General features: G+C 44.1%; 1 protein-coding gene and 1 long non-coding RNA gene across 2 annotated transcripts in view; one reads left to right on the forward strand and one right to left on the reverse strand.

Annotated features, from left to right (window-relative positions):
- LOC310837080 overlaps nucleotides 1-19,766 on the reverse strand; it is a 38,692-nt gene that overhangs the window by 12,237 nt on the left and 6,689 nt on the right. The window lies entirely within an intron of this gene.
- LOC310837010 (putative defense protein 3) lies at nucleotides 5,694-14,635 on the forward strand. The gene is made up of 5 exons (XM_083723134.1): nucleotides 5,694-5,976; nucleotides 8,023-8,135; nucleotides 11,254-11,369; nucleotides 13,445-13,509; nucleotides 14,423-14,635. The coding sequence occupies exons 1-5, from the start codon at nucleotides 5,769-5,771 to the stop codon at nucleotides 14,518-14,520; spliced, it is 600 nt and encodes a 199-aa protein (XP_083579260.1). The 5' UTR covers nucleotides 5,694-5,768; the 3' UTR covers nucleotides 14,521-14,635.

The raw sequence follows: 19,766 nt of genomic DNA on the forward strand, positions 1-19,766 counted from the left end.
GAAACAATGATTGAGTACTTTCATGTTTTTGCATGTGAGATATTTAGCCTCCAGATCAGCCGTCTCCTCTAACTGCTTGTGACAGGAAATCTGGGTTCCAGTTTTAATCAATTTTCAAACGCTTGTTCTGGATTTCTCTGAAAAACAAACCAGGCTTTTTATTCATTTCAGTGACCTCAACTGCTGCAAAAGACACGTGCAGATAGGAAGCACAATGAATTTGCCATTATTAGAGGGCCAAGTCCTACAAACAGTTTTCTACAACAACAACAAATTATTATTTTTTTGCAAGCAATGTGGTCTTTTTTCTTCTTCCACGGATTTTGAACTACAATCCCAATCACTATTTAAAAACAATAAACTAAACTTGAGAAACTGAAACACAGATGAAATATTGTCACTCATTTGGGAAGGAACATCCACAAATTCTCAGAGCAGAAATGGTTTTAGTCTCTCACTTGCTGGAAATGTTTATTAGTATTAGTATTAAGTACTAGACATAGTTCACCAGAAACTAGAGCTTTTAGCAAGCTTTTAAAGTGTCATATAAGTGGGGGGTAACCAGTCTCATATAACCAACATTATTAAGACTAATTAATGCATAAAGGGGTTAAGACCATAGATTAAGCTGTCCTGCCAGTCTTAGCCTAGGTCACTTCCCCTTATCTTGGAAGAAAATAAGTAATCAAGTCTATTGTTCACCATCAATCTACTTGAGAAGCTCAATGTGTAGCGAGGTTTCAGGTGGTTGCTGCAGCTAAGATTGGATGGCTCTCACAAGTCACTCTTAAATTCCTATGCTAATAATTTAGGAACTTTCACCACTGTAACTAATCCCAAATTTTACCGCCTGTGCAACTTTCTAAAGCACATGAATCTTGACTTTTAGAAAGTTTGTAAGTAAACCATTTTTAGCTTACCAAATTCCCCATCTTTTCCTATGCTGGGGGACGAGGAAACTTTTGGAACTCACAAGGGCATATTTTAAGGGTCTAACAGCCTATATTTCCATGCTTGACTTTGCTGCATGTTTTGTGATTTTAAATCTCCACTGGGGCTCTCTCAGCAAAGAGTACATGCCACCCCAAATCTGGATCTTGGCATCCAGGGAATAGTCCTTTCTGTACCTATTACTGGCCAATGACTCATCTACCCCAGCAGTCTTCTCACAGCAACCAGTCAAACGCTTCTGGGAAGCTCACAAGCAGCACCTGAATGTAACAGGTTTCAGCAACTGGTATTCAGAAGCATTACTACCTCTTGACTGTACAGGTAAGATGTAGACATCAGGGTTAGTAGCCACTGAGAACCTTCTCCGATCCTGTTTTAAAGCCATCCAGGTTGGTCACCATCACTGCTTCTTGTGGGAGTGGATTCCATAGTTTACCTATGTTCTGTTTGAAGAAGTACTTTCTTTTGTGTCTCCTGTCTCTTCCAATGTTCAGCTTCATTGGATAGCCTCAAGTTCTAGGACTCAGTTACGTTTGTCAAAACACAGCATGATAAATGCGTTATAACACTGCAACACCAGATGGCGCTGTAGAGCTGAAATCACATCTCAGTATTTTTGATTGTGAGCTTTGCAACGTTTTTTCACAGAGCATTTTCAGTGTTTTTTTAATAGCTGCATAGATCCAGCCCTAGTGTTTTGAGAGAAGGAGAAAGGGCATTTCTTTGTTCTCTTCCTGCATGTCATGCATAATGTTATACACTTCTATTATGTCATCTGATTTTTCACTCCTCCCCATTTTTCGCTTTAATGCATTTCTTGTCACTGCTTTGACAAGATTTGATTATTTGTGCTGTACTTTATGATGTTTGCCTTTACTTACTGTTATTGGGTATGAAAACAGAAGAGCAGGTTGGACATAATAACAAATACGGTGATGTTTTTGGCAAAGATGATGATCACCCAAAAAAGAATTTCTGTTTCTCCTTAGTTGGAAATACCTCAATAAGACTGAGAACAAACACTCGTTTGTTGGTGTTGGACTACAAAGCCAGCACAGGTGGTTTGATGCTTGCAAGGAGAGCCAACGACACAGAGACTTTGCAGAGATAGTTAATAATATAAGCTATTTAATCTTCTCTGGGTAAATGTCCCGCAGTTCCAAAAATGTGGAGACACTCACCATTGCTGCTTTATCCTCACCCACTACTAATACATTCTATTCAGATCAGCATTTGCAAATTTGTCCTACTATTAATATTGCTTTGGCTCAAAAACACTTTGGGGGTGGGTGAGTTTGAAAGGCTAAAAAGGAAGAAGACTTTTAAGGACTGGAGCTGATCTAACACAATAGCTGCAACTGTATGCCAGACATCAGAGGAATGTAAAAAGGTGATGATGAGTGCTTAATGGCTGAAAAAGTATGTTGCATATGCTAATCAATAAGTATAGATGCAAATGATAAATTATGGGTACTATCCCTTGGTAGCATGGGCATAGCTGGGGGGGGGGGATGGGACAGGGAGGTGCAGCTGCCCTCCACCAAATCAATAAAAACCAATAGCTGAGGTTCTGCCCCCGCTAACAAAAGTCCTGCGCCCCACTAACAAAAATCCTGGCTACGCCCATGCTTGGTAGTTATACTTAAAGTAGACCCATTGGAATTAATAGAGGTGGTTCATTCAGGTCCATTAATGTGTCTACCCTGAGAAGAACTTAGTTGGGTCCAAACCCAATTACTGTTATTTAGAAGAAATGCAGTGCATCCCACTGTAATGGGAACGTTTTTTGACCAAGTGACCCATGTGCTTAAGCCAGGGGTTGGCAAACTAAGGCCCATGGGCCACCAGTGGCCCCTGCGGGTCATTTAACTGGCCCACAAGCCGGCCCCAAACTGAGGCATCCACTTGGCAAGTCCCCGCATGCTGCACCAAACCAGCGTGGTGCGGGGACTTGATTCTGCGGCACCAGAAATTGTGTCTGCGCAGATGCTGGAAATCCTGTCTGTGCAGATGCCAGAAATTGTGTCTGCGCAGACGCAGACATCAGAAATAGTGGGTGCGCACACTCACATGTGCATGATCCATCCACGGAGGGATCTCCGCTGGAGTGAACCGACCCAGGGGAGGTAAAACTTGCTGACCCCTGGCTTAAGCTGTTGTTCTAGTGCTAACTGCTGACAGGTAACCTCCACCAGCACCACATCTGTACCATACATATAAAGCAGCACTATCACTTCAAACAATCTTGAATTCACCTAAAGAACCTAGGAATTGTGATTTCAGGGTGCTAATATTTTTTCAAAGAACTGTATCTGCCTCACAAAGCTGCAACTTCCAGAGTCCTTTAGCAATCAGTCCCTCTTCCCAGGGAACTCTACGCAGCCAAGCTCCTTGCCGAATCCATCAAAACCAGGATATACCGTATTTTTCGCTCTATAGGACACACTTTTCCCCTCCAAAATTAAGGGGAAATGTGTGTGTGTGTCCTATGGAGCGAATGCAGGCTCCTTGGCTTCAGCGATAGCAACGCGAAGCCTCTGAAGCGCAGAGGGAGCCCTCCCAGTCCCACCAGGAGATGCTGGGGACTGAACCTGATGCTTTCTGCATGCTAAGCACTTGTTCTACCACTGAGCTATGGCCCTAGCTCACAATATTGCTGTCAGGATAAAATGGAGAAGGTGGAGGCTGAAGTGTGTATGCTCTGTGGAGGAAAGGTGGGATAGAAGTATAAGAAGGAATAAAGTATGTAAACTAGCCTATAAGTGAATAAACTACAGTATATTTTTAACTAATTCTCCTAATAATTTGTATATAAATTATAAAAGTGGTATATAAATTTTGTTAAATAAAAAAAGAGGAAATGTTCAGACTTTCAAACAGTATGTTATACCTGAGCCTTCATTGCTGAAACCCCCAACAGCATTTTCAAACACCTGATGAAGAAACCATTGTGACATAACCGATTCAAGCAGAGTGAAGGGGCAACAGGCTGTCAACAGTGGCAGTAGTTGGGGGCTCCCATCTATTCAAAAGCCACAGATAGTCTTTTCATACTGTCTGAGGAATTAATCCCTTATTTAACGTTCATAATTGCTGGATCAATTTAACAGGACTGGAGCTAACATTTGCTTGGATTTGGCACCATTGATAGGGAACTGCTTGCTGCGTCCTCCACTTTGAAGTCACCCTGGTCTTTGGGCCTCCAGCACCTTCAGCATGTCCAACCCATCTAAGAGGCGTATGATACTGGTGTTCCACTGGGTTAGGAAGAAGCCCCTGAGAGAGAAGCTGTGCTCTACCATCTCGGCCAGACCTTCTGCCTCTGCACCGGCTTGCAGCACTCCTCACATTTCACCCTACTTCACGAGGAGCAAGGCACAACCCGCTCCACTCAGGAGGTCCAGCAGGCGCAAGGTGCTGCGATTGCCGAATCTCACCGACCCCAAGTTTTTAAGATCTGTCATGGGCAGCGTTGGCCGGAAGAGAGCCCGCAGACGTGGTGGCAAGCAAAAAAAGACTCCAGCGGGAACAGGAAAAGGGGTGAGGGCTAGGCTAGAGGCAAGAAGGCTCCAAAGCTATTTGCAGGGTGGGATCGCTTTGGAAGATGCCTTCTCACAATCTGTACCCTTGAACCACGTAAGGACATCAGAAGTGCCTTCTCAGGGATAGCCGCCTGAAGCCTTTGGAGCGCAATGCGAGTTCCCGCTGCGTTCTGGAGGCTTCAGGTTCCTTTCAGTGAAGCAAGGAGAGCCTTGCTCTCCCAGCTTCAGCAAAAGGAAATCGAAGCCTGTGGAGCACAGTGGGAACTCGCGCTACGCTTCAAAGGCTTCAAGGATCTTTGAGGCTGGGGGGGGGAAGCAGCGCTCCCCCCCCCCGCCAGCCCCAAAGACCAGGTCGAAAGGCACCTGAAGCCTCTGGAGCCCAGCAGGAACTCCTGCTGCGCTCCAGAGGCTTCGGGTGAATGCACTTTGAATGCACAGAACGCACCTTGTTTTAGAGGGGGAGAACAAGGAGAAAAACATCTCCCCCTCTCTGTGCAGCGCCCCTTCAGCCAAGCGGGAGGAGAGATGGAAGGGGCTCCGTTTCTCCTGCCGCTTCGCTGAAGGGGTGCTGAGCAGAGAGGGGGAGAATTTATTTTTTCTTGTTCTCCCCCTCTAAAACAAGGTGCGTCCTATAGAGCGAAAAATACGGTAATCATTAAAATAAATAGGAATTGTGAGTCAAAGCTGTACTTTAAATCTGTGGGTTTTGTTACACTCTTATTTTAAAAGGCACAATTTCCATGCAATTTGTATGTATATTTTTCTCTGCTGTGGTGGTCTTGATAACCCTGTGCTCTATCTGATGAACAAATGAACTGAAAGTTTGCACACTTTTCTGTTTTATGACATGTCAGTGTAGTGTGTACACACACTAGGAAGCAGCAACCGATTGCAGTTTCCCAACAGATGCAGTTCACACAATACTTTTGTGTGTGTGTGTTTTAATATAGAAGTGAACAGTGGAGAAAACTAATGCCCCTTTGAAACAGGCAAAAGCACTGTAAAGTCCTCACCGTGCAAGTTCCATAATCAATTTCCCTAGCTTGTGTCCACATGGAAACCTTAAGAAACAATATGCAATTCTCAATTTGGAAGTCATGTGAGCAAGAGAAGGGGGTCATAATTGCATCTGAAATGAGTAGAAAGTGAATCAGTGAGTAGAAAGTGAGTCAGTGACTCAGCAAAGCTCATGCTTTCAAGCCTCTGAGAATTCATTCTTGCTTCCAAGGAGCAGGAGAGACTGAGAGAGAACTAGCAGCTACTTCTCTTGCAGACATGGCTTATTGGAACCCCTTCCTTCTCTTCAGCTTGATGGCCTCTTGGACCATGCTCTGTCCATCTCATGCCTTTCCAACTGGTGCTCCTGCATCAGCCTGTGAGAATATGTTACCTATTCACACAGGGACCAAGCCTCAACAGACTCCAGCACCCTATGAATTCCTAGTTAGTACACCCTATTTCCTAAACGGGCAGCCTGTTAATGGTAAGTTTCTAAACTTTTAAAAACTTTGGTTGATGATAGATAGATGTCTGTAATAATACCTTTGTTTTATTCAATAATTTATTAAAAATGAGGGGAGAAGAAATCAATATATTCTCATTAATTAATTCACAAAATTATTTTTTAAAAAACGCAAAAGAAAAATGTTATATAATGTAATTACTAACCCGAGCTAACATATTTATCAAGTTTTTCCTCCTAAGATATAGGTAGGCACAAATGCAAAACCCTTTGCAACCTTCTCTGTACTTCATCATAATGGTGGTATACAACTAAGTTTTACTCAGAGTAAACCCACTGAAATTACGGTAAAGTGATTAAGTTTTGTCCATTAAGTTCCATAGGTGTCATTGGAGTAAAACTTAATTGAATACCAGATAGAGTTACAATTTGCACTTAGTCTCTTGCCAGAAAAGGCTTTTGCTAATGTTGCTGCACATGTCTCTAGTTTGTTGTGGGTATAAGGGTACCCTCATCCACCCACCTCACTCTGTTTGTGAGTGCCCTGACCTCCTCTAGATTCCTTGGTGCTGGGGTTTAATCAGTGCTTTGAGAATTAAGATGGGCTGATAGACAGTTTCATTTAACAGTGGGACAATGAAGCCTAACTTTGTTTTTCTGGAGCAGGGCATCACTTGGGATATAAGCCATTAAGAACAACAAAGGCTGGTGATGGCCAGGCATCAACCCATCAATTGGGAGACGCCTGTGAAAGACAGGGAATGGGGGCTCTCTTCCAAATGTGTGTGTGTGTGTGTGTGTGTGTGTGTGTGTGTGTGTGTCAGTGGGCAAAGGTTAGGGTTTCAGCCAGGATGGTGTAGGCCAGTGGTTTTCAACCAGCCTGCCGTGGCACTTGAATGATAATCAGAGGTGCCACTTACTAGCTCCCCAGGCTATAGTGCCTCTAGGGCTGGCCAGGAGCTGCTTCCCAGGCCTCTGTGGGGTAGTGTGAGGAGGCACCTATCTTTGGGGCATGGGGGCAGCTTAGAGTCCATTGATGGCAGATGCAGCTCCCCAAGATTCCCAAGGAGAGGAGAGGAGAGGAGAGGAGGCTGAGGGAACCCTCCACAAGGGACGGTGTTTCAAAAGGGGTGAGGAGCTGCCAACTCTGCAGGCAAGGGGTGACATAACTGGGCTTCTGAGCCCCACAGGGGGGCCGAAGAAAGAATGTAGTTGGTCAAGAACAGCCAGAAAACCATACAGTGAGGGGGGAAAGTATTTTATCCTCCTTCCCTCAGCCAGGGCATTTAAAATGGGTCAAGGATGGGTATTCCAGCATGACAATGACCCAAAACACTTGGCCAAGGCAACAAAGGAGTGGCTCAAGAAGAAGCACATTAAGATCCTGGAGTGGCCTAGCCAGTCTCCAGACCTTAATCCCATCGAAAATCTGTGGAGGGAGCTGAAGTTTCGAGTAGCTACACATCAGCCTCGAAATCTTACTGACTTGGAGATGATCAGCAAAGAGGAGTGGGACAAAATACCTCCTGAGATGTGTGCAAACCTGGTGGCCACCTACAAGAAACGTCTGGCCTCTGAAATTGCCAACAAGGGTTTTGCCACCAAGTACTAAGTCATCTTTTGCAAAGGGATCAAATACTTATTTCACTCATTATACTGTGCATCAATCGCTTAACTTTTGTCTTCTGGGTGTTTTCCTGTTGTTAATTCTGTCTCTCACAGCTACAATAAACCTACCATTAAAATTATGGACTGGTCATTTCTTCGTCGGGGGGCAAAAAGGCAAATTTAGCAGGGGATCAAATACTTTCCCCCCTCACTGTATATAAGGAATGGGGAATCTTTGGTCCTCCAGATGCTGCTGAACTAAAATTGCAAGCATAGCCAATGGCCAGGGCGATTTGAGCTGTAGTTCAGCCACATCTGGAATGTCAAAGGCTCCCCAAACATTATATATAGCCTGTTTCTGGACAGGTTATAAACACCATTATAGGTCCAGCTGCGGAAAACAAGTGATTTAACCAAACCAGGCTTATTTGTTACTTGATGCCTGTCATCTTTCTCCAGTTCAGATCCTTGGTTCTGCATACAGAGGGTTATTGTTGGAAGCTCGCGCATTTGGTTCCACAGCTGCACTAGGTTTTTGGCAAACTCCTCCCAATAATACTAAATTATTACAGGTAAGAGACAAACGGTCATTCTTTAGTGTCTGCTGTAGCAAAATCATTGCCAGAAACAGTCCCCATTCCCACCCCAAACCAGAGAAGGGTCACAGATTGAACGATACAAGTCATAGTTGATGCAGCGAGTTATTCATCTTTTCTGCACTTACAGTCTGATGAGGCGCAATGCCAGTGGTTAAGGAGTGTGTGGCCCTCCAGATGTTTCTGGACTCCAATCAGCTCCAGACAGCATGGCCAGTAGTCAGAGAAGATGATAGGATTTGTAGCCCAAAATCTGGACAACTTAAATATCCCCATCTCTGGGATGTGGGGGATGAGGTTAGTTTAGACGTCCTCACTCTGGTGTCTTCCAGATGCTTTGGGCTACACCAGGGGCGCCGACTTATAAAAAATATTGGGGGGGCCCATACCGGGGTCCTGCCCCGGGAAGTTTTCTAAATTTTAGATGAAAATTTGTGAGTTTTAAAGTTTTTTAAAAGTATTTTAGAGTCATATGATCAACATTAGAACCCCGAAAACTCGACTCTCTATAACTCCACACTCCGGGAAACTCGACAAGCCTGAAACACTTTTTGGCTTTGAAAAAAGAAACAAAACAAAAACACGCATGGTATTTTCATAAAAAGCTAATTTAATTTACAGTAACAATTATGCTTATAGACTATTACAGAGCAGTGAATATATAGCTCTGAAAAGACTGAAATGATATTTAAATAAATCCTAAACTATCATTTAAAGAATAAAACATAAAATATTGCTGTCGCACAGTAATAGCACTTTGATTAATAAGTGAAATAGCTAATTTAAGCTTACTTTGAATAAGGCTGAGGGTTCATTAAATAAATATAATATCTCAAAGTTAATGCTTTAATACAGTTAATACAGTATGCCTAATACTGTATGTAAATACTGTAATACTGTATGTAAATAACAGGCTTTAATTGGGTCTTACACCCTAAAAATATTTAAGTATTTGAAAATAACTAATACAGTACTATAGTAATATAGAAATACAGTACTAAACTAGTACTAATATTTCAGAACTGAAAATTTAACATTCTGTATGTATTTAATTCTCTATTTTATGAAGATTTTTAATATCTGACAGTGAGTTTGGAGTAGCCCAATGCAAAAATCCTGAGGATCCATGTGGATCCATGCTTTGTAACCACGTTTTTGCACCACTGTGACCCTAGGCAACAGTGGGTGCGTGATTTTCTTGGTGCAAGATGTAGCCATGGACATGCTATGTGATCTGATGGTGAATTTGGGGTGACCCAATGCAAAGATCCTGAGGATCCATGTGGATCCGTGCTTTGTAACCACGTTTTTGCACCACTGTGACCCTAGGCAACAGTGGGTGCGTGATTTTTTTGGTGCAAGATGTAGCCATGGACATGCTATGTGATCTGATGGTGAATTTGGGGTGACCCAATGCAAAGATCCTGAGGATCCATGTGGATCCGTGCTTTGTAACCACGTTTTTGCACCACTGTGACCCTAGGCAACAGTGGGTGCGTGATTTTTTTGGTGCAAGATGTAGCCATGGACATGCTATGTGATCTGATGGTGAATTTGGGGTGACCCAATGCAAAAATCCTGAGGATCCATGTGGATCCGTGCTTTGTCACCACGTTTTAAATGGGGAGGGAAGGAAAAACACAGAAGGGACAAGAAGCACAAGAGGGGTGTGCAGAGAAGCAGCTGGCTAAGAATGCAGGGGAGGAGTTTAACGGGGTGGGGGGGGAGGAAAGGAAGGCAAAAGTCCCCCCCCCCCCAAGCCAGCCCTCTCTCTCTCTCTCCCACCTGCATCCCTAGAGCACGGAGAGGAGGAGGTGGTGGGCTGGAGCCTGCACGCAGTGTGACTAGGAAAGAATTAGAAGGAAGGACTCGATCCTTTCCTTAACCTTCTGCTTGCCAGGAGGGCAGGGGATTCCCTGCTCTTTGTTGAGTTTGAGCAAACGCAGCAACAGAAGCAGGTGGGCAGTAAGACCCTGAGGCAGAATGCAGGAAAGCAGCAGCTTCCGCCTTCCCTCCGCCCGCCCACCCGATCTTATTTTTGCCTGATTTTTGCCTATTTTTGCCCCTGCGCTCCGGCGAGTCAGCTCAAGGGACCACACATTCGCTCAATAACACGCACAGACATTTCCCCTTACTTTTTAGGAGAAAAAATCTATGTGTTAGAGAGCGAAATTTACGGTAATAATTTTCTTAAATTATTGGGGGGGCTCTGCCCCCCCAAACAAATTTTTGAGGGGGCTCGGGCCCCCTCAGGCCCCATGGAGTCAGCGCCTATGGGCTACACTTCCCATCAGCTACGTTAGAGAATTTGGCCACATTCTAAATCAGGGGTGGCTAATCTGTGGTCCTCTGAATGCTGTTGAAGCTCTAGCTCCCATCATCCTTGATTCTTAGACATGCTGGCTTGGGCTAGTGGGAGCTGTGGTCTGACAATGTCTGGATGGCCACAGATTAATCATCCCTGCCCTAAACAGCCTGTCTGTGAAGAAATGGCAACACGTTCAGGAGAGCAATGCATCATAAGTCAGAAAGGAAGGCCCACATGTCCTTTATTAAAATAAGTGGGAAGTTCAACACTTCTGATATCTGGACAGCAGAAGTGACCAAAAATCCTAAAATGGCTGGTTCCAAATGTCCAAAACAGGTTTGGGGGGACTTTAGCCCTTCAGATAATGGGATAATGGGAGTTGGAGTTCAGCCACAGCTAGAGCAGGGATGGCCCCCCACTCTTGGTCTATAAAATGTGTCAGGAATCATAACCTTCAAGATAATGCCATCAATTTAACTCAGATTGTAAAATTCAACATTTGAATTTGAACGTGCCTGGTTAGCTTTTAAAGGCAAACAAACCTCTGTAAAGGATGAATACTAGGTGCTGCTTTAAAAAAAATGTTGCAATATTAAAAATCAGAGCAGGGACCTGGGCAATGTAGGGAAATGAATTTCATTTACTAATGGACAGTGAACTAAATAAATTTATCTACCAATATTTCTGGACCGGCTCTATAAAAAGTATTATGGGGTTTTGCTTCTGCTTTAAAATAGATAAATTTGAGGAAGCTTATTTAAAGTGATGTTGTGTCTCCTTTTGCAGTGTTCTGGAAATCCACAAGGCGCAGTGACTCATTCTAATACCAATTTAAAAACAGGACAAGACAGTTACATATGGCTTCCACCCAACTCTGGCTGCCCTTCAGTAGTTATATTTGTGTAAGTTTCACATGTTCTCTAAAATACTGCCTTCCCTAAATCATAAGACAGTTGTGAGGAATCTTCAGATATTGCTGAAATACAACCCTCATTCCTGGCTATCCCTGGCTTGCTTGTTAGAGTTGATGGGAATTGTAGTTCAAGGCAAAGGTTCCCCATTCCTGATGTAGATTTAAGCTCCTTCCCATGGCTTCAGAAGCCTCTTTTGATGGCTGCAAACATTAAAGGTAAAGGTAAAGGTACCCCTGCCCGTACGGGCCAGTCTTGACAGACTCTGGGGTTGTGCGCCCATCTCACTCAAGAGGCCAGGGGCCAGCGCTGTCCGGAGACACTTCCGGGTCACGTGGCCAGCGTGACAAAGCTGCATCTGGCGAGCCAGAGCCGCACACGGAAACGCCGTTTACCTTCCCGCTGGTAAGCGGTCCCTATTTATCTACTTGCACCCGGAGGTGCTTTTGAACTGCTAGGTTGGCAGGCGCTGGGACCGAGCAGCGGGAGCGCACCCCGCCGCAGGGATTCGAACCGCCGACCTTTCGATCGGCAAGTCCTGGGCGCTGAGGCTTTAACCCACAGCGCCACCTGCATCCCCTGCAAACATTACCAGGCAATTAATGGGAGATAATTTTCTCTGTCTGCATGCTATGATTTCATTCTGCCAGGCAGAAGGCAAGTTTATTTTAAATGTATGAGAGTCGTTCATTAAAGATTTCCCCTGACCCACTTCCGGTTACTGTAGGAGGGTGAAATTGCACATGTGCATCTCTCCATAGGTAATGTGGTAATTTGTAGCTTTGAACTCCTAACAGTTTCTCTGTTACGGGTGCTAACATGGAGTAACGTCTGATAATGGAACCACTTGAATGCAGGGCAGTCATCAGGTTCCTGTACTTGAAAGCGCGCACACCATGGCAGACATTTGATGAGATGAAAGGGACTTATGGGGAAGATGCCCCATCGTATGATGTAGTCAAGCACTGGCACTGTCAGTTCAAGTGTGGTCAGACTTTGGTGGAACAGCTCCCATTCCTGAGCGACCACAGTCCGTCATTGATGAAGTGGAGATCGCCATTGTGGAGGAACATCGTATAACCATTTGCCAGCTAGCTGCAGATGTCAAGATCAGTGTGGGCTCTGTAGAAAAATATAATCCATGACCATTTGTTCATGGGAAAGGTGTCCACACGGTGGGTTCCCTGGCTGCTGCCTTTCCAGAAGCAGGAACAAGTCACATGCTCATGGGCTCATTTGGTCATGTGTCACAAAAACCATGATGGCTTCTTCGCCAGACTAATTATTAATTACTCAGGACGAAACATGGGTCCATCATTATGACCCAGAGACTAGATCCCAGTCCAAACAATGGAAACATTCTGCCTCACCACCTCCAACCATCAGCAGGCAAGGTCATGCTCATGGTCTTTTGGGACCAGTGTGGAATAGTGGTGATGGATTTCCTGGCAAAGGCTACCACAATTACCGGGACATATCATGCTTCACTGCTGCAGAAATTGTGGAACGCCATCAAAACCGAGAGGCGTGGTATGCTGACCAGAAGCGCCTGCCTCCTGCAGGATAACGCCCCAGTTCACAACTCACATGTTGCTCTGACGGAAGCATAGTCCTATAGCTATGCGATCCTTCCTCACCCCCCTTATTTTACCGACCTTGCACCATCAGACTTCCATCTCTTTCCAACCATGAAGTTATTTTTGAAAGGCAAGCTTTTTCCAGATGATTAAATGCTGATTTCTGAGGTCAAGTCGTGGCTTCTGACGCAACCTGCCAACGACGTCTCCACAACTGCATAAAGCGATGGGGGAAGTGTTTGACTCTTGCTGGTACCTATGTGGAGAAGGACTAATAACTGTGCTGAGTTTCATTTCATGGGAAGTATGTTAGGGGAAATCTTTAATCCTCGGATAATGAACTTTAGGAACTGCATCAAAGTAATTACAAACTGAAGAGGGATTTTTAAATAATAATAATAATAAGAAGATGATGATGATTGTAGGAGTAGGCAGAGCCGAATCTCAATATGCATTGTAATTGTGATGTCCCTTTTCCTATTGTATCAGGGCTACAGTCGCCCAGTCTCATGACATCTACTGGACCAACGTCAAATCCAAAGTGATCTGGAGAAGTGAGTAACTTAACACTCTGTTGTAGGAAATAAGCTCCCAGTCTTAAGGTAACTACGCATCCCCCCTGAAATTGAATAGGCCACAAGTACAGATGGCATTGGGATAAATAGATCCCAATAACACAGCCTTCACCAACCAGGTGCCCTCCAGATGCTAGTAACTAGAAGCCCCATCAACCCCAGCCAGCATTGCTTGTGGGATGGCTTTAGACTTGTAGTCAAACATTTGAAGGGAACAAGACTAGGGAAGGGCAATAGCGTATCAGCTGGTATAATGCTTTGCTTGGATATTTGATACCCCGCTATGGGATCAGGAGAAATGTTCCTTGTTTTATTATGAGACAGAAGGGGTTACTGGTATACATGAGACTGCCTTGTTTGATAGTCTCTGGCCCTAGTAAAATCATTAGCTATGATGAAAGTTGATGAGTGTACCTTTCATTTTTAAAAAAGACACCTTATTGTTGGGGCAGAAACTGAATGCATAAAATTGAAATGATGTCAAGATGTAGTTTTGCAAATTTCATGCTTTGTGCCCCATTGGAGCCAAAAGCAACTAACACTGACTGAAAAAGATGTACAATGTATTGATGTAATTTTTGGAGCATCACTGAAAAAATGCCCAGTGGTCTGAATGATGTGCCTTGCCTGCTTCTTAATGCACACTATCCCAATGAGGAGCATGTGTGCTCAATGGCCATGGCACGCTGACCGACTGTTGATGGATGGGTAGGAAACAGAAAACCAGGTGAAAATGGGGGAAAATGAAATATACTGGAAAGGGCCTGGTTAGGGGTCTGACAACCCAAACAGGCCTATTTCACACCACAACATTTTGTTGCAAGCTCCACTTGTATCTCAACTTTAACCTGTATCTTCATGAGTGACTCTGATTTTCTTTCCACCACTGCAGATTCCAAAGCTACCTGTGGAGTGGAATCATTTACAAGGTCACTATCTGCTGATGCAGCAATCTTCTCTCTGCTCCCAATTTTACTGGTATACATTTAGAAACCAGCCTACAGCAATTTACTCGCGTTCTTTAGTAATCTAAACACATTGTTTTGTGTGGGATATGCATTAAATAATAAAAAGCTTTGCTCACTGCAGTGAAGACTTTCCTGAACTTGTGCTTGCTGTTTCAATTGGCATTTTGTGTACAGCTTTTCTGCTCCTTCTAATATAATCTTTAAGACACTGGGGATGGGATAGATTAAAAAAATTAAAGTGTTTACACTCCCAAGTGTATGTTTAATGAAAACTGGGCAACATCCAGTGATGTTCATCCCCTTGTACATAGGAAATTCCCTTTTGCAACAGGACTTCTTGTTCCTCTTTCCCCCCTACAGCTCCTCATATCCCCACAATATCTGTTCCAAAGCATCCCTCAGCTCTCCAGAGCAGATTTTGGGGCTACAGATGGAGTTGCAGAGAGAACAAAGCAGTCCTGTTGTACAAGCAGACTTCATTCCCATGACACTGGATGTTTCCAAAAGAGCCTTAACTCACCTAAAGGATGAAACCTTTAAAGCCCTAAACGGCCTCGGTCCTGTATACCTGAAGGAGCGTCTCCACCCCCCACCGTTCAGCCCGGACACTGAGATCCAGCGCCAAGGGCCTTCTGGCAGTTTCCTCATTGCAAGAAGTGAGGTTACAGGGAACCAGACAGTAGTGGCGCCTGCTCTGTGGAACGCCCTCCCTTCAGATGTGAAGGAAATAAGCAGCTATCTTCTCTTTAAGAGACATCTGAATGCAGCCCTGTTTAGGGAAGTTTTTAATATTTAATGCTATATTGTTTTTAACACTTGATTGGAAGGTGCCCAGAGCGGCTGGGGAATAATTTTAAAATTATTATTATTATTATTAACAGGCTTGTTGGATCTTCCAGGGAAAGTATCCCAGAGTTATGATTCTACAATAAAAAAGGCTCTGCACCTAGTATCTGCTAACAGAGGCATGTTTGAGAGCAGAGCCCCTGAAACCAACTGGAGGCCCAGAAAAATTCATGTGGCAAGTTCTGGTAACTTTGTCCCAGGCTATTAACAGCCTTAAGGGTCAATGTCTAATTCTTTAAACTAGGCTTAAAAGCAAACAGGCAACCTAGCCAATTGATATAAAATTGGCACAATATGCACAATACGCTTAAAAAGCAAAAAAGCAGAGACATCACCTTGCTGACAAAGGTCCGTATAGTTAAAGCCATGGTTTTCCCAGTAGTGATGTATGGAAGTGAGAGCTGGACCATAAAGAAGGCTGATCGTCGAAGAATTGATGCTTTTGAATTATGGTGCTGGAGGAGACTCTTGAGAGTCACATGGACTGCAAGAAGATCAAACACACCCATTCTTAAGGAAATTAGCCCTGAGTGCTCACTGGAAGGACAGATCGTGAAGCTGAGGCTCCAATACTTTGGCTACCTCATGAGAAGGGAAGACTCCCTGGAAAAGACCCTGATGTTGGGAAAGATGGAGGGCACAAGGAGAAGGGGATGACAGAGGACGAGATGGTTGGACAGTGTTCTCGAAGCTACAAACATGAGTTTGACCAAACTGCGGGAGGCAGTGTAAGACAGGAGTGCCTGGCGTGCTCTGGTCCATGGGGTCATGAAGAGTCGGACACAACTAAACGACTAAACAACAACATGCTCCAAGTTTGAAACCCACAAACATTCTATTCTGACCACTCAATTCCAGTGTCATAGATAGATTTTCTCTAGATCGGGGGTGGAGGGACCACATTCCTTTATGAGCAACCTTTGGAGTGGGGGCACATGCCATTGGTGGGTGGGCTATGGGTATGACTTTCACCTTTGAACAGGAGGCTACATTTCAGCCATGCAGAAGTCAAAGTTTTCTATACTCCCATACCATACCACACATTTTTCTATCCAGGCAAGCGAGAGGCATTATTATTACAGTTAACATTCCCGCCAAGCAAAACTACTCAGGGAGGGTGAGTAACTGGCCCAGGGAATGTCACTATGGCTGGCTAGAAACCTAAAGGGTCAAAACTGGCACAAAAGCCTATTCTAGAAACATTCACAGCTTGTGAAATGGTAGATACTGCCTGAGGATCCAAAGATAACGCTGTGTCCAGGAGCACCATGCCTGCATATTTGTTCCTACAGGAAGAGTAAAGGCATAAGCCCTAAACATAGCACTTTCATCTTATCAGGATTAAGTTTCAGCTAGTTCCACCCATGTTCATACCAAAACGGAACTTCAAAACACTGATTCAGGATAGCCACCACCTCCTTAGGTTTAGACCAGGGGTAAGAAACCTTTGGCCTTCCTATTGTTGCTAAACTGTGACTCCCATTGGTCCTAGCAAGCATGGCTAATGATGCAGTTTAGCATCATCTGGAGGGCCAAAGGTTCCCCACACCTGGCTTAGATGGTGAAAATGAGAACGAACTCATCAGTATACCCAACTCTGCAGCTGATGTTTCCCATTGGTTTCAAAGAGCAAAGAAGAACAATCTGGTACCCATTAAAATAGGGGTAAGTCAACATGGTGCCCTCCACATGTTTTGGACTACAAGTGCCATCACTCAAGCCAACAACAGCAACCATGTGTTAAGAATAATGTATCAAATGTACCTTTCATGAAGGTCAGCATGAAAAACAAACCCAATACAGTATTCTGTCTGTCTTGTCAACATTCTCACATCTGCATTATTTCAATCTGTATTTTATTTCTTTATTGCAATTTTATTGGTACAGTATTAGAAGCTTATTGTCCTCTCTCCTCATGGTATTGTGATCAATATGTTCCACACTTTGTCAAATACATGTTTATTAAGTTGCTTTCATTGCACCGTGGTTTTACTTAATGTTCTCCAAACCCTGGAAAACAAAAAGTGAAGCAAATGAGTTAAACGTGCACAACGCTGCTGCTATCAAATTACACTATATAATCAGGTTTAACAAAAACCTCTTTTCAAGGTGGTGTCCTCCTTAATCCCACAAACATAAAAATACTAATTGCGCAAACACATAGCAAGTTGCTCAACTTTTAATACTAGCAAGAGCAGGCAGGTTTGCAGTTTCCTTTGCTACATCAGGCTACCACTGACAGAAGTGCTCTGCCATCACAAGACCAGGAAAGAAGACTCCTTAGGGCAGGAGTGGGGAACCTTTGGCCCTTGAGATGTTGCTGAACTGTAACTCCCAATCAGTCCTAGCAAATATGACAAATGGCCAGGCATGATGGGAGTTGTAGTTTGGAAAGTTATTCAGTCTTTAAAGGTGCCCCATAACTACCCATGGGGAATCTACACAAGTAATGACAGCTGTTCTCCAACTTGTGGAAGATGATCAGGAATGCACAAGAGGGGACAGGGCATGCACAGTCATCCCTGTTTCTTTCTTCACATCATTAACATCATGTGGATAAACACATGTCTGAAAAGGGCTCTGCTATGAGCAGAACATGTCATGCGCATTATAGTACTGAACACAGATTAAGGTTAAAAATAACATTGTGCAGAAGAACAGAAATCATTTAGGGGCCAAATCAAATGTAAACTGTTGTGGCATTTAGCTCCCCACCCTCACAAAAAAAATAGTGTTGTGACTTTGCAACTAGACAGCAGCATGCAAGGAAGTTTGTTCAAACCAACCTTGGAGTCATAGTACTGATTTACTCCAGACACACGCTTGTCTCTCTCCAGCAGGTACCACTGATAGGTGTTCCGAGCAATTCTCTTCTCCTGGGCACATAAGAAATAAGGTGGACAATGTGTAAACAAGAGGCAGTGGGAGACAGATAAAGTGAGAAGACTTAAAGCAAAGTTGACAAAAATGTGAAATATTGAAAAATTCAACAGATGCGGGAAGACCTATTCCTCCTCGGATGCCCTCTCACGTCTCTGCCTCCCAAAGGCTTGTGCGGCTGTTTGTTGCAGCAGCCCTGGCTACAAGCACCACAGGTGAATGGTGCTTCTGGGGCTGGCCAGAGGAGAGGAGAGGATGAGGCTGAGGGAACACTCTACAAGGGAGGGTGTTTGAGAAAGGGTGAGAGGCTGCCAGCTCTGCAGGCAAGGGGTGACATAACTGGGCTTCTGAGCCCCACAGGAGAACCGCAGAAAGAATGTACTTGGTCAAGGGAGCTGTGGACTCAAAAAGGTTGAAAACCTCTGGTGTAGGATATAAATTACATATATAAATAAAACTTGTCCAGGCTTCATGTACTGTGCCTTTGTCACATTCAGACTAGGCTGCTGAAATGCACTCTACATAGGGCTGCCATTAAAGAAAGTTTGGATACTTCAGCATCCTGTTCTCACAGTGGCCAACCATATGCCTATGGGAACCTGAGTAAAACACCACTCTCCCAACATGTGAACCGCAGCAACTGATATTCAGAGACATACGGCCTCTGACATATGAGGTAATACATACCAGTGGCTAATAGCCCTTGAAAGCATTAGCCTCAGTGAATTTGACCAACCACTTCTTAAAGCTATCCAAGCTGGTGGCCATCAATGCATCTCCTGGGAGTGAATTCCATAGTAGAAGAGTGTTTTCTTTTGTTTGCTTTGAATCTTCCAGCATTCAGCTTCATTGGATGGCCCTGGATTTTAATATTATGAAATGGGGGCAGGGGGGGACGACACGACTCTCCCTATCCTTATGGGCTTTAAAGCCTTAAAAAGGTTTTTGTCACAGTTATTTGAAGGGCTATCAGTTCCCACACCCAGTTGCCCATTCTCTGAGACCAACCACCAGGTGAAGTTGAACTGCCAGGCACAAGGCAGTCTAAGAAATAAGTCAAATCTGCTGGAGCAGGTCAATGGGCCATCAAATCCAGCGTCCTTTTGCTCACAGTGGCTGCCCAGATGCATATGGGAAACCTATAAACACAAACACAACAGCACTCTCCCTGTCCTTTCCAGAAACTTATATTTGGAAGCATTGCTGCCTCTGACTGTGGAGGCACCAGAGCATAGCTATAATGGCGAGTAGCTTTGTCTTCCATAAATTTGTCCAATCCTCTCTTAAAAGCCATCTCCATGGTAGCCCCACAGCTTTGGAGTTCATTATCAACAGAATCAATACTGCAGCGCTTTCAGAAAGGTCTGAAAACAATTTTTCTTTTTCTTCTTGCTAGATTTCTCCTGAAATGTATTGCTTTCATTATGATGATTTTGCTGTTGGCTTTGATTACATTTTAGAAATTCTGGGTCACTTGCTTTTTTTCTTCGGTCTCTTAGGCCTCCTGGCGTTTATACGCAAGTACTGCACGTTGGATTTGGG

This window comes from Podarcis gaigeae, assembly GCF_964106915.1.
Source record: "Podarcis gaigeae genome assembly, chromosome: Z".
Taxonomy (NCBI): domain Eukaryota; kingdom Metazoa; phylum Chordata; class Lepidosauria; order Squamata; family Lacertidae; genus Podarcis; species Podarcis gaigeae.

What these genes read in the sequence shown, in the direction of transcription:
- LOC310837010 (XM_083723134.1), top strand. Translation starts at nt 5,769, where the DNA reads ATGGCTTATTGGAACCCCTTCCTTCTCTTCAGCTTGATGGCCTCTTGG. An exon ending in AAACGGGCAGCCTGTTAATG is followed by an intron (nt 5,977 to 8,022) that starts GTAAGTTTCTAA and finishes ATCTTTCTCCAG; the next exon opens with TTCAGATCCTTGGTTCTGCA. An exon ending in CCTTCAGTAGTTATATTTGT is followed by an intron (nt 11,370 to 13,444) that starts GTAAGTTTCACA and finishes CTATTGTATCAG; the next exon opens with GGCTACAGTCGCCCAGTCTC.